Source organism: Nothoprocta perdicaria, unplaced genomic scaffold, assembly GCF_003342845.1.
Source record: "Nothoprocta perdicaria isolate Ctin4 unplaced genomic scaffold, notPer1 scaffold_172, whole genome shotgun sequence".
In the NCBI taxonomy this organism is placed as follows: domain Eukaryota; kingdom Metazoa; phylum Chordata; class Aves; order Tinamiformes; family Tinamidae; genus Nothoprocta; species Nothoprocta perdicaria.
Genome location: NW_020454894.1, coordinates 1,145,621 through 1,160,516, shown reverse-complemented (window position 1 = coordinate 1,160,516; position 14,896 = coordinate 1,145,621). Strand labels below are relative to the sequence as shown.

The following is a 14,896-nucleotide window of genomic DNA, read 5'->3' as shown; positions in this document are numbered from 1 at the left end:
TTCACTATATCCTATCAAATGAAAGCTTGACTCTACAATCTGAATGAAGTTTGCAGTACATAGGTGCAATATAAGCACTCTGATGATTAAAAATCTTTCAGCTCAAAAAGAACATCCCTTAACAGCGATGTTTCTAGCTATTCAGTTACTGAACCCAGGTACTACTGAATTTCAATTATACTGAAAAAAATAACATTATAAACCTTGTTTTAAAATGAATTACTTATCGTGCTGGATACTAAAATCGACCCAAAACAGCTGGAAGTTTATCAGGAAGATTATCAGCAATAAGAGGCTAAGCTGGAGAGCTAATGATAAATGATTTAGCATTATATTAAAATAATTTTTAAAAATTATGTTTCATTCTTTAGACTGGAAGAGCTAGAAGCAGGCTGGCAATATTTCTTGAATTTTCACCTTGGAGAAGGAATATTTGCAGTGTGCGAAGCTGCAGCACCTCCCACACTGGGAGAGCCACGGAGCTGCTGGAGGACCCTGAGCCAGCCAGCTCGGTGCACCACTAAGGAAACCTCCCAGGAAGAAACTTGTGTTTGGGCAACATTGCAACGCGGAGTTTTATAATAGCAGCTACATGGAAACATATGCGACTGGCAAATATTTTGACCTGCTGTCAAAGGGAATGCAAATGGCAGGCAGCAAGCCAGGAACGCAGTGCTGGCTGGGAGAGGCGGTGAGCAGCAACCTCCGAGCTGCACGGGCACGTGCCTGGTGCTGGGACCCGCTGGGCACAATCCAATCTCAAGGTTCAGCAAGCAGAGAAACTACTGAGCTCGACTTGAAACACGGTGGTGGCACAAAACCAGATCTCCTGCAGCCAATGACTAAGTTAAAATCACTCAGCACAGTAATTCCATACTGCCTTCTCAAAGCAAGCCCCAAGCACATCCGCACATCAGATCTGCTGGGGTGAACACTGACTGCGTGTTCGGGAGGGACACAGCAAGAGAGCAGAGGGCAATTCAAGCTATTGGCAATTAGGAGACGCAGATACATTAATTGATTATTTGAGCAGAGGCCGTGGATTTGTTAAGTGCAGGAAAGCAAGCTGAGCTTATGTGCTCAGTTATGTGCTCACTTCGCTGTATATTTTAAAACAAAATCATACAGTTCTAAAAATAGATGTGTGCTCGCAACCTCGTTGATCAATATGCAGCACATGTCCATCATGCCTCCTTCTCCTCTCGGGCTTCTCTACTAAAGACTTCAGTCACTTTTCACTCAAGCAGAATGTGTCGATTCCTTAGCCCAAGTGAGAGCTCCAGGCGGAGACTAAGGGATGTGGGAGAACCTCTGCTCTGCACCTACTTGAAGCAGTGATGGGGAACGTGTCTGCAAGCTCAGTTCCTCTCCGGTTGTGCAGGGAAACTCAGTGGCACACGTGCAGTTCTGTGCTGGGCTCCTAGGACAGGATGGACAGGGATCAAGCCCAGTGAAGGGCCTCAAGGCTGAGTAAGGGACTACAGCATCTCTCATACAAAGAGATGCTGAGAGAGCTGGGACCATTCAGCCTGGAGAAGAGAAGGCTCAGGAGGATCTCACCACTATGGACAAATATCTAAAGGGGGAAAGCAAAGAAGATGGGGCCAGACTCTTCTCAGTGGTGCCCAGGGACAGGAAAAGAGACAAGAGGCAGAAACTGAAGCACGTGAAATTCCATCTTAACATAAGAAAATACTTATTTATTGTGAGGCTGAGTGATCACTGAGCAGGCTGCCTAGAGAGGTTATGCAGTTGCCATCCCTGGAGGTATTCAAGTCACGACTAGACATGTCCCTGAGCGACCTGCTCCAGAGGAGCCTGATTAAACTGGACCTAGCTGATCTCCAGAGAACCCTGCTATCCTAAGCTATCCTGTGGTTTTGTCGTTCTGCAAGGGTAGTTCACCAATCTCCAGTATAAACAGCAGCTTTCCCATATACAAATACTGCTTTTGTAGGTGTGTTTTGCAATTGGCAATGAAACAGCTATCTAAAGCTAGCCTCAAAATCATTCTGCACATGTATAAACACTTAACTACCACTATGATCTTCAATGTTATCCTGGGGTGCATTAAGAAGAGCGTCTCCAGCAGGTCGAGGGAAGTGATCATCCCCCTCTACTCAGCCCTGGTGAGGCCACATCTGGAGTACTGCGTCCAGTTCTGGGCTCCCCAGTACAAGAGGGATGTGGAGCTGCTGGAGAGAGTCCAGCGCAGGGCTATGAGGATGATCAGGGGCCTGGAACATCTGCCCTATGAGCAGAGGCTGAGAGAGCTGGGTCTGTTCAGCCTGGAGAAGAGGAGGCTGAGGGGGGACCTGATCAGCGTGTATAAATACCTCAAGGGAGGCAGTGAGGAGGAGGGGGGCGGCCTCTTTTCAGTGGTGAGCAGGGATAGGACTAGAGGAAATGGCTTCAAACTGAAGCATCGGAAGTTCCACAGGAACTTAAGGAAGCATTTCTTCACTGTGAGGGTGACGGAGCACTGGAACAGGCTGCCCAGAGAGGTTGTGGAGTCTCCTTCTTTGGAGATCTTTAAAACCCGCTTGGATGCAGCCCTGTGCCACGTGCTCTGGGTGACCCTGCGTGAGCAGGGGGGTTGGACTAGGTGACCTCTGAGGTCCCTTCCAACCTTCGGCATTCTATGATTCTATGATTCTAAGGGTACATTTTTTAGAAACAAATCCCCACACTATGGCCATTTTCAGCACAAGACTGGGGAAAGGAACAGCAGGCTGCCAGCATGCAGTACCTGTCCCTGCTCCGCAAGTGCCTTCTCGAGGTCTTCTATCTGAGCCTGAGATCTCTGTATTTCTGCTTGGAGCTGCTCACGTGTCTGTAGGAGAGGAGAAAAAAATACATCAACTTTTTCTAAACTCCAAAGGCTAATACAGAAATGCAGACAATATTTTATGCGTATCCAATACTTAAAGCAAATGATTTTTAAAGACTTTTGGGAGAGTTAATTTGCAACTAAGCACAGTATCAGTCAGTCACAAAAAGAAGTGTATAAATGGTGTAATTTTAAGATTTAAATGAGCAGCATCCTATTTAGTAGATATTAGGATAGCAAAAGATGAACTGCTTCTTGTAGTTGAATATAAGAGTCTTCCTTTAGCAGCTTTTCCTTGTTTTCTGGACAATAACTGTAATTATTATTAAGTATTCTATCTACTAAATATGGTTTTATGGAACACTTTCTTTACTCATAGTGGCACCCCAGCTATGTTAGGATGATCTATAAACTTTCTGTACAAAAGACTTCTGGAGAACAGAGAAATTTGAAGGCTGCAACAAACAACAAAAATGTCTCCAAGTCTTCTGTTTCTTTCATAACAGCTCAAAAATCTCAGCTAAGTAGCAATGAAAATTCTTTGTCTTCAGCTTCAGCTTTGATAAAGTGTCTTCCGAGCACAGTGAGTCTGGTGAGCACAGATGACTTTACCTGGCATATAGACATTGCTGATTAACTAAAAAGTCTCGGGAAGAAACAGTTTTTTCTTATTAGTTCTCCCTAGTATACTCCTATCGTGGATGTGACACTGCTCCTTGGGGCGTGCGGCAGCTGCAGCCGATGGGGAGGCACATTCTGAACCTCTCCGTGCGAGGAGCCATTTCAAACTGGGTCTCCAAGCAGATTTATTTCTCCTTATTGACTATAAAGTGAAATAAAGGAAGCTGTCAGGTGGCCCAGGCTGGATCATGTGAGCATCTCCTCACCTTGCCATCTTTATCTACCTCCACACTTAGCATTCCTGGTCAGCTTATCTACAAAATAGTTGTAGAGCCAAATCAGACCCAGATTCTCTTCTCCTCTTAGACTTCTGTCTGTTTGCTCAAAACAGAACTTTCCCCTTAATTTATTATATTTAGCATCACTTTCTTTGCCCCAAGCAGTTAAATGCTACACTGAGACCTCCTGACTCCCTATAATACACACAACTTATTTGTAATAAATGCAATGTTTTATTCTAGGTAATAAATTGCCACCATATATGGCTGAAGTTACATGAGCTCTGAGGCACACAGGACTCTGTAATCAGATTAAGAAAATGGATCTCTTTAAACTATAAACTTTCTAAACATTTTAGAAGGAATCATGTAAACTCACAGAATCCTGAAGGATTAAATGCCATGCTTTATATAAGCTAAGGCTAGACATATTGGATTTTTATATATATAGAGAGAGTATGGTTTAAGAGTTTCTTATAAAAGGTCCTTCAGGAGACAGGACACAGAGCTAATTCTAGAGATAGCAGAGCACACTGGCAAGAATTGCAGTTTTAAAGAATGTGTAAACAACCTGAGCAAGTAAAATTAAAAAAAGTATATACAATTACAATTCTTTATTTTCATGTAATATAAGCCATTTAGACCTTAACTTCTCGTTCTGCATCCAATGTTCCTCCAACCTGTTCTTGCAATAGCGCATACGCTCGCTGCAAAGCCTGGTATTCCATTGTCAGCTGCCGAAATCTCAGCTCTGTTTCTTCCTTGGCCATTCCCTAGAAATGTTAAAAGCAAATATTGATTGTATCAGCTGTTTTTTTCCTGCAGTGAAAGTAAAGAAGCCACAAGAATTAATAGTCTCTGTTTTATATAAAAAGTGCAAAAATTAACATTACTCTTAAAATACAATTCCCCAGGCCCAATACAGATCTTTCTCAAGTGCTCTGACATCAATTCTTTCTTGTCAGGCACCTACCTCACTGAAATGCAAAATAAAAAAGGGAAAGTTTTTTTTCCCTCAGGAAGACACAAAACTCCCATCTGGTAATAACTGCTGAGAACCCCTCTACTACTGCACAGTCATCACATTCAAGGGGGAAAAAGCTAATTTGTTGAAACAAGAAAATTTTCCAATCTGTGAAAAAGGCCAAGCCAAATCATCCTGCTAAATTATCAAAACACTAATCTAGAGTTAATACTTGTAGGAATGGTGACATCAACATGCAAAGGACCCTTCATCTCTTTACTCTCCTCCCAATATCCAAAATCAATGCTTCCATGTGATGTTGACTGGAATATTTCATTCAATATAAAAGGAAATGACACTGCTGGATGCACACATGAACTTCATGCTATCTGAACGGGGGGAAAAAAAAGGGATTTCAATACAGTAATGAAAAATAAATAAATTTATACATATAAAAATAAATTCCCATTTCACGTTGTGCAGCACATGTAGTATCAACTCATGTATCTTCATGATAGATAAAGGAATTCTTTAGAATTCCTTTTTAACAAATCTAATTACAATCCATGAAACAGATGAAATGGCAGATCAGAAATCACAGCTAAAGACTTGAGGCGTAGAACATTAACCAACATTCCCATTACTAAATTTAATACTCATTTTTATTTTTCCAATCAGAGGTGCCAGAGGAATGATATAATAAATCAGAAATATTATTAATAATTCAGAGCTTAAACACACAGAGAATTACTTAAATATTATCAGTATGTTCAGTGAATACCTCTTCCAAGTCATCATCAGGGGTGCAAGGGGTCTGGTCTGTTCGGTCAGTGTGATACGAGATGGAAGAACCATCAGACTCCAAGGAAGCTTCTTCGTCGTAGCCATAGAACGTCTCCACCACGGGCTTGCGATCAAACGACACCGTGTGAGAGCAGCTCAAGCATGCAAAGCAGCTACAGCATATTCACGTGAACTGGTCTGCACATTGCAGAGGGAAATAGTGATCTGGAAACCCTGGAAACTCTCCTGACCTCCGCCTGTCCAGGACGTGATTATATGCACACACTCCCGCGCAAAACTGAATTCACTGTAGTCCAAATCATCAGCTGTTTTCCACTGTGCTGCTTTTAGAAAAACACAATCGGTTCTCACCATTTATGTTGTGAAGTTTTTTTCCCACCAATGCTGGTGCTCTGTTATAACTACTTAAATGGCTGCATTTTTGCATTCGCTATGAGCTAGTGTGGTGCCAAACCAGGTCAAAGCTCTTGTTGTTTTTGATTTATGCATTTTCCTTCCTATTTCTTTAATTAAGGGAGATCATCCATTTTCTACTGTTTTTATTCCCCACTTCTCCCCGTCTTCCCCCTGTCTTAGAGAGAGAAGGAAATTCTTCATTAAAATGACTTTCCCTTATTCTATTCCCATTACCATAATGTCCTTTATGTTATTATCACATTTTTCACTGGAAAAGTTAGATTTTGAAGAAATGTTCTATTTGAAAATTTGTTGATATTACTTACTACAGTGATAATATTATTATTTAAAGAAATTCATTTTTTGCACTCAAAGCTACTTTCTATACAAAAGAATGTTAATGGCAATAAGGAAATGTTTATTTTTAAATGTTTGAAAGTCAAAGAAGACATTATGAGCATATTTTTTAAAAATATTTTTTTTAAAATGGGCATTTACAAAACATTTCTATATTTTGAATTTTTGTTTTAAATGGTGGTGGGTCATTTTCAGAGGAGTAAGCACTAACTCTGATGCAGCAGCCTGGTTTCCACGCATGTGCATGAACACAGCGCTGGCCACTCAGTATTTCTCTGGTGCTCCTTTGCTACACAATAAGAATTAGGGATTTGACTTCACACCAACTATAATTCATTATTTATAGATTTCAATTTAATTCTTGATAAGCAGAACCCAGCTTACTCTCCTCTCCATTACATTACGCCTTACAGTGCTGTTGCTATGTTAATGTTTATATTATCATTCTGTCAATTATTCATTAACTAACATTTTCTTTTTCTCTGAGCTCTAACTGCTCTGTAGCTGCTGAGTGTAATCAACAGTTTCTACATGAATTATTTACAGCCTATATGTTTTTCAAGCAGTACCATTACAAGATGGTTTAGCAATGTGGTAATTCAAAAAAAATCTGCCTTCCCTTAAGCAAGAGGCTATTGCACTTCCCAGAGGAGCTGAAAGCGTTTGCAGCAAAGGCACGACATGCAGGTGCTAAAAAGGCCCCGTGGAACCATCTCTCTGTCCATTGCAGGGGCATTAGATATCGTTCACAGATATCTTGGTGCCAAGCCTCACATCAGAGGAAATGGTTGAGGGGCAGCGACTTGGCTGCACCACTGCCCTAAGCTGAGCCCTCTATTTAAAGTATCAGAATGTACTTTAAATGTACACTCTATTACATTTAATAGGACGAATGTCCTTGAACAACTCGACCCAGCTTTAAAGAGCAATGGCCCAAAGCTTCAAGTCATTTCTAGTTCTGTGCACTCTATGGACTCTGAATTGGCTCCCTGTTCCCTGGGAGGAGCCCGAGCATTCCTGCCTCTCGAAGCTGGGGCGTAGATGCTTCCCATTCGCTTGGTTCGGAGGAGCTCACCCACCCACCCGCTCGCTCGGCAAGACACTGTGCTCATCTGAATGAGCATTTCGCTTTACCTTGGGGATTCTTGTCATTTTTCTCCTTTGTTTCCTAAATCTTAACAGCTTATCACGTTCCTGAAAGAATCAGTTAGATATGTTAGCTGTTTTAGGGTATCTATAACTTAAATTCATTGTGTTCAGATTAGCAGTCACTAGATAATCAAAAAACCCCAGTGTCAGTGCTGGCCCAACTATCTGCTTCCATCACTCAAATCTGATCGCACTCAAAGCACATCTCAGCCTGTAACAGGCTAGTGCCAACTGCCCAGGGATCCACACGAAAATCAGGATGACAAAAGAAAGCTGACTGTAATTAGTGCAACACACTGACAAGTTAAGCACTAAAGAAACAACACACGTTTTATCAGTACACAAGAAGGTGGCTTAACCTTGGGAAATGCTTCACCAACAAGAGCAGAGAGAAGACCCTTCACAAGATGGGCAGGGCACTGATTCAGAAGTATGGGATAGAGAAGGGAAGACAGGAAGACATTTCTAGCATGGCCGCAACGTTCCCCAAAAGCAGCCCCTGCTCCTCGGAGACCGTGGGCTCCTTGCTCCCACTTGCTGGCTGTGCCCATGGTGGTCTCTCATAAAAATCCAGTCAGACACATCTAACTGCTGCTGACAGGGCCTCTCACAGAAATCTGCATAGCGTTAACCTGCTCTCTGAATACAGAGGAAAGCAACAATAAACATTATTACAATCTACATGATCTCCATGAACACTGCTTTAAAGATGAATATGAAATTAAATTTATACTTTACTTACTATGACGCTCTTTACAAAGCCAGCAGTTTCCAGGGTCTAACAAAAAAGGAATAAGATAATGTCTATAAGTGCAAATATATATATTTTAAAAGTATTTTCTTGAAGTAGTCTTAAAAAACACGATCATTTCAGATACAGATTTCATTCTTCCTTTTTTTTCTTTTTTTTCTTGCCCTCCCCCACCTGATATATGACTGTCTGGCCACTAAAAGCTAATTGTTTGGCGGTTTTCATGTATGTTCTTCATTTCTTATATGAAGAAACAAACCAATAAGTGCTTCATATCTAGAGCTCTACACATACTGCTAGCAGCACCTCGTTGAGGGTGACAGAAGATGCGTGAACAGAAGTGACCTAGTGAAGAAGTGTCACCTGATTGGCACTCTATTTAGCAAGAACTCAGCGGCAGGAGCTAATAGCTTGTCTCATTAAAGCATGGGGTTTGCGGACTTTAGAAATTAAAACATTCCTTGAAGCTTCAGGCACAATGGCCAACAGCCCATGGGGGCAAGAGCAGATATGGGAACGCAGGGCAGTGCTGCAATCCGTGCTGCACCTTCGATGGGCATCATCATGGAGACAACGTATTCCCGGGATGAACATTTTTCCTGTTCCCACTGACACCTTCCTACAGCTGAGCAGAGTGTAAAGGACAAGGCACATTTTAGAGATCCAGTTCGGTTCGGGAGCTGGCAGCAATGCCCGGAGGGTTTGCAGCTCTACGGGGCAGGGACGCACCCACACGTGCGGGTGGGCGCCAGGCTCTGCCCATGGTGGCACAGCTACCCGCAGGACGTGGCTCTGTGCTGAAGCCACCATGGTCCAGGGCTCAGGAGTCCTCATGGCAGGTGATGCCCTTGAAAGCCACTTGGGATTCTGTGGTTTCCTAACAAAATCTAGGCCTGACCTTACTAATAATGAGAAGGAGGAAAATAGTAAAGACTTTTTTTCTATTAAAAGTCTGAGCATCTTAAAAAGCAAAATCAAAGAAGCAAAACACCCCACAGCACTACAAAACTTCCCCTTTTTACACAGCTTTTACCTTCAGGCCTGATTTATCTGACACTCAAAGAGCTTTGACATTTCCTTCCGTGGGAGCATGATCTAGCTGTCAGTGTATCTATTATAATCAGTACAACACTTCTACCATGCAAACACAACGCAGATCGAACAGATATTTTTCCAAATAGCTCAGGTCAATTACTATTAAGTATAGAGAGGAGTGCCCTATCGCACTAATGCCAACTGCACCAGGCTGTTTTCCAAACCCTTGCTTAGGTTTCCCTGCCTTTTGCTATGACCTTAGTCAACCTCTCCTAAGAAAAGTATGAGCTAAGAAAAGTGCAATGGGAACTCCCATCTTACCTTGAAGAGTTCATCAATGACATTTTGCTGTTCAATAACTTGTAGTCTCAGGGATTCGACTTCTCTTTCTTCTTGGCTGTGGTCAAGGTCATTTAAAGAGCTTGGTCTCCTTATTGGCCCAGCTCTTTGCCTCTGAAAGAAACCCAAAGATTAAAAAAAAAAAAAAAAAAAAAAAAAAGGAAATGATGAAAAGTCATTGCCAAAGGACAGCATATGATCCTGCCCTTTTAGAATTGGTGATTTGTCTAGTTGAATTGCTGTACTGATTGATCTGTCTCTCTCCTCCGCTAAGCGATAAACTGAGATTACAGGGAAGGGCAGTGCTCCTGCTCCTCGAACCACACAACAGGTCGCAGAGCTGGCACGCGCCGCCGTCGAGGGCAGGGGCTGGCATCAGTGTCCAAGTGCACCTCCCTTCTATCAGCGTGCAACTGCACCCCGCTTCTGCCGAGAGTTGTACGGCTCCCCGCGGCCGCTCCCGGGATTGCTCTCATTGATTTGCACCTGCAGCCGTGCGGAAACTGCGCGGTGGGGAGTGCAGCACTGCCCAAAACGTGGCGCCTCCCACTGACAGGTGATTTCATCACCACTTCACCAGCAGCTCCTGCCACTACCAGTAGTCAGTTTGAAGTAAGGACTGCGAGTCACAAATTTGTGGGGTTTGTTGTGTTGTTTGGGGTTTGTGCTCATAGTGCACCTATAAACAATTACATTATCACCCCAGAACTTACAGGGACAGTCCAAGCACTTACCATTGCTATATTTTCTTGTGTTACATATTTTAATTTATTTTCCATTCGACGTAAGGCATGTGACAAATCTTCATTCTTCCTGCTGAGACGTTTATTTTTGTCCAAGAGGGGCTTATATTGACTTTCAGCTTCTCTAAGACGTTTTAACTGAAACATTAAGAAAAAAATAATACCTCCAGAGCTGTCTTATTTACCAAGGACATTACTATTTCTTTAGCTAGCAGACTAGCAGTATGTTCTCCTATTGCAAAGTAGAGGTCTTGTATTTGTTGGCACTGCTCTTGCCTTCCTTGCTGGCCAGCCTTATGGCCAGCCTGCCCGAGCTCTGGACACCTGAATTTCCTGCTTTGTGAGACACACAGTCATCTATGGGAAAAACACACCACTCGGGGAATATATTTACTGATAAAAAAAATCTATAAATAAATGAATTCCAGACAATTTCATCTTAAAAGAATAAGCAAATATAAGGTAGACTGTGTAACACGGCTAAACATAGAACAAAAAGAGCAGCTGCGCATCCATCCATCCATCCCTCCCTTCCTCCCTCCCTCCCTAGCAGTTTGGTCATTTAATACTTGCTACAAGTCATGCCAGCTCATGGCACCGTCCCACCGGTCCAGCAAGCCTCTCAAATGCAGGCTAGCTGGAGCTCTCCAATGTGCTGATCTGCTCGGTTCTGCAAAGGTGCTGTGCTCAGCACTAGCTAGCAGACTCTCCAAAAGCATTCCTTCTCGACCACCCTGCATGTCACACACACGGAGGGTCAGTTCAGTCTAGTTCCACTGAATTCCCTCAGGCGCTTCCTCCGTTCACAAAACTCTAACTTTCAGCCTTTTGGATACATGTGTTTTTCCTAAAAACAGACTGGATAATGTCCTTCCTGCTGCTTGAGTGATAGAGCTGCTGAGCGAAACCCTGTGAATGGATATCAGCAGATTGCTGAATTCTCCTGAATCCCATATCCACGGGACTGTGTGAATGTCCTGTGACAATTTCCGCATAATACAGGACAAAATACGTTAAGGTTGGCAGTGGCAAGACATACCTGCACCCCGCCATTTCCACAAGCAGTAACAGAGCGCGCGTGTGCAGCACCTACCAGTTCATTCCTCTCCTCTGACAGCAGTGCGTTCCGATCTTCCAGTTTCCTGATGATTGCGCTCAGCTCTGCAATTTTAAGTTGGAACCGCCGGGCATCTTTTTCATCCAACTGCTGTTCCTAAAACAAGGATCAACTGCAAATAACTGTTCACAAAGGTAAGGAAAGTATCAACATCTTTTAAAATTCAAACTTTTTCTTAGCCTGAATCCCAAAACTCCGAAATGATCGTAGGGAAGCATGGAATCTATGCCCTAGTACCACTGATCCCTGAGAGCTGCGCGATGAGACCAAGGGAAAGCCAGGAGTGGGGATGTAACAAAGTATGCAAATGCAGAAGTATGTATATGCAAATACAAACATGGGAAACTGGGCATCACAAAAGAAAATATCCAAAATCAAGGCAATGCTTCCAACGGATGCCACTGTTGAACTGAGTGTTTCAGACAAGTCACCAACTCTGAGGACTTTGTTGTAAGAAAATGATACTCAAAATACTGAAGCACAAATGGGTAAAATCCATGCAATTAGACCTTCGCATAAGCTCTTATTCCATAAAGTTGTGGCCCTCATTGATTTCTAAAGGGTCACACATAAAGCAAACGAGGTCACACTTTAAGCCAACTAAGTGAAAGCATTTAAATCAAATTATAAGCAAATAGAAATATAGTCAGGTTCATTTTCTTCAGAATCAGAGAGAAGTTATATGTATTTAAAAATGTGACAGACTTTTTATCCTTTTCTAGTTCTTATTCTGATATTCGGTAGCACTTAAGTACAAATCAGAACAGGTAAATTAATAACCACAGTCCAAGTCTAGTGGAGCTTTTGGAAAGTGTAGGATTCCTCATTCAACAGGTGCAGGAGAGGCTTTGAACGAAACAAAAAATAGATTGTTTTGCGTTTCTATATATATACATATTACTTATACTTCAACTAAGAAAATTTTAAAATTTTACAAAAGAAATCTTGATGAGAATCAGCAATGAAGAAAATTTGCATATGTCCCAGACATACGAGGTTGGTTAACTGAAATACTTTTAATATTAGCAAATTAAGACAAAAGCAGAAATGTGGCATAGTTGCACTAAAAAGCCAGCGTGAAAGGGTGACTAAAATTTAATGTTCTGGGTGTTGCTTTGTATAAAAGAAAGAGCAGCAAGAGGCTAACAGTTGTTTCACTTTCTGGTCTACTGGAAGCAAGAGAATTTAGCAGCACAAACCGTGAGCTAGCAGATGTGTTCTGGGAGGCAGGGGGGACTGAGTGCTCATGCGTTGGTTACTCTACCTTTGCCGACTCCCTTTCACAAACTGCTCTTGACATCAACTTACAAAACACCTCTGAAAACTAGCACACATACATTACTTGGATAGAAAAGCATTTGCATCATTTGTTGGCAAAAATTGTGTCAAATGGTCAAATCAAGGCAGGCTGAAGTATGCTAAGTTGGGGAAAAAAAACAGAAAAAAAAAGATAAAAGAAAAGAAAATTTTACCCTGCTACCAAAACCAAAGAAACAAAACAAAACAAAAAAAAAAAAAAAGAAAGAAAAGGCAAAAGCTCTCCCATAGTGAGGTTTGGTTTCAAATGGCAGAGCGCGGGCTGCGAGGCGGCTGCAGGGCTCGGCGCGTGGCCACGGCAAGCTCTCGCTGCGAGCGCGCTCATCCCATCAGCACTGCGGCGCGTTGGGTCGGTGCCGCCGGCCGCCCCGTCCGCGGGCGCCTCGCCCCAAACCACGCGAAGGTGCTTACGGGGCTTCCCGAGTGCTCTCCTGCGTCTCCTGCACCACTTGCATAAGGAAGTTCCCGCTTGGGGCTGCTCAGATGCCGGTCAGACTCTTTGATCTGGGAAAGTTGTTCATCTAAAGCCTCCTTTTGGAGCTGCAGTCTCTGAGCATGCCCGGCTTGAACCCCTAACTCTCTCTCCAGCACGTAGACTGCTCTGTCTTTAAATTTAATCTCCTCCATCTATAAGGAGAACAAAATACAATCACACACAGGGCATGTTACCATCACTGCAGCAGCAGCGTGAAGACAACATAACACCCAGACCCAAACAGAGCTGGGCACCACCGTGATCAGACACCCCTCAGCATCGGCAGCCAGCCCAATTCTTGGAAAATAAGACAGCAAAACACACCTGAGCCAAATGGCTGAACCAATTCATGAATATTACTATTCTTACAGTCAGGTCTTCAACCGATTTTGGTGGCCATCCAGAATAAAATTTCCATTTTCAGAGGAAGTTTTCATTAAAATGGCTAGCAAATAACTGATATTTTTGATAACATTTCAGAATACCTTCTGTCTTATTTTGAATGAGCAACAGAATTAACAAAATAAGAAACTAATATTCCCATCCTACTTTGGAGTGGTTTAGCATTTCAATTATTGTTCAACATTTCGCTTGGACATCATCCTTTTCAAACTTGAATATTTCTTTAATTTTAAAACAAAAAAAGTTAAAAACTGAACAAAACAAAAAAAGTTAAAAACTGAACATCTTTTACATTTTCAAAATACAGAAGGGATGTGAAATCTTAGGTTCTTCCCCAAATTCCTTGCATGTGGGGAAGCCCTTTTGCAGGGAAGCCGTGATTCCGCACTAGCAGCACTACCGAATTCCTGGGTTCTGTGACGCTGCCCGCTCCCGTCGGCCCAGCTGCCGTCTGTGCCACTGGCTGAGGCGCCGGGGGCTTGGGAGCGCTCCGGGAGTGTTTCCCTGGGCTAAAACCTCTGCATTTTCCCCAGTCCCCCTGTGAAGCCGGAGCCCGCTTGTACCCGGTGCTAGCGACACTGTCCATGTGCAGCAGAGCCCATGCTGGGCTCCGGAGCTCCTGTGCCGCTCGCTGCTGCACGGCTGTGATACCCATAAAGCAACTTTTCTGTCTGCCCAGTAAAGCAGCTTTCAATTTGAAGGGAAGATAATGGAACAACATAAAATTACGTTTTGAAAACAAATTCTACCTGACTCTGTATGGAAGTAAATAGGAAAAGAAAAACACTGAATTAACATTTTTAAACTGAGCCTATCAGAAAAAAAAAAAATTTACAAAGATTATTTTATCTTAAAGGGCTTAATATCTTTGCAAAGCAAAACAGAGCTGTTGTTGGAATACAACTTATCTTCCTCCTCATTTTCAAAGGCAGTGTTTTTGAGCAGGTGAGCTAGTGATCTGCTAGAAGGTCATTTCCTCTCTTGGTTAATGTGAGGGAACCGTGCCCGGTGCAGGGACAACAGGGCTTCACGGCTGCAGATGCAGCTCCCCGGGCAGCCAGGGCTGGGCGGCTGCCACGGCCGTCGCGTCGTCCAGCCGGTGCCCGCGCTGCCTGTCGCGGCGCACCGCGTGTGGCGCCCGCCCACGCCAGGGCAGAGCCACCTCCTCGCCACGCCAGGGCAGAGCCACCTCCTCGTCACGCCAGGGCACAGCCACCTCCTCGCCACGCCAGGGCAGAGCTACCTCCCCGCCACGCCAGGGCACGGCCACCTCCTCGCCACGCCAGGGCACGGCCACCTCCCCGCCACGCCAGGGCAC

At 43.4% G+C, this 14,896-nt stretch overlaps 1 protein-coding gene across 1 annotated transcript in view; it reads right to left on the bottom strand.

Annotated features, from left to right (window-relative positions):
- JAKMIP3 (Janus kinase and microtubule interacting protein 3) overlaps positions 1–14,896 on the bottom strand; it is a 62,561-nt gene that overhangs the window by 9,204 nt on the left and 38,461 nt on the right. The window contains exons 4-11 of the mRNA XM_026036225.1: positions 11,361–11,480; positions 10,259–10,405; positions 9,507–9,638; positions 8,142–8,177; positions 7,385–7,444; positions 5,475–5,600; positions 4,374–4,502; positions 2,750–2,833 (exon numbers count right to left, since the gene is read on the bottom strand). Coding sequence (XP_025892010.1) covers positions 2,750–2,833; positions 4,374–4,502; positions 5,475–5,600; positions 7,385–7,444; positions 8,142–8,177; positions 9,507–9,638; positions 10,259–10,405; positions 11,361–11,480 — 834 coding nt within the window. The remainder of the gene's footprint in view (positions 1–2,749; positions 2,834–4,373; positions 4,503–5,474; positions 5,601–7,384; positions 7,445–8,141; positions 8,178–9,506; positions 9,639–10,258; positions 10,406–11,360; positions 11,481–14,896) is intronic.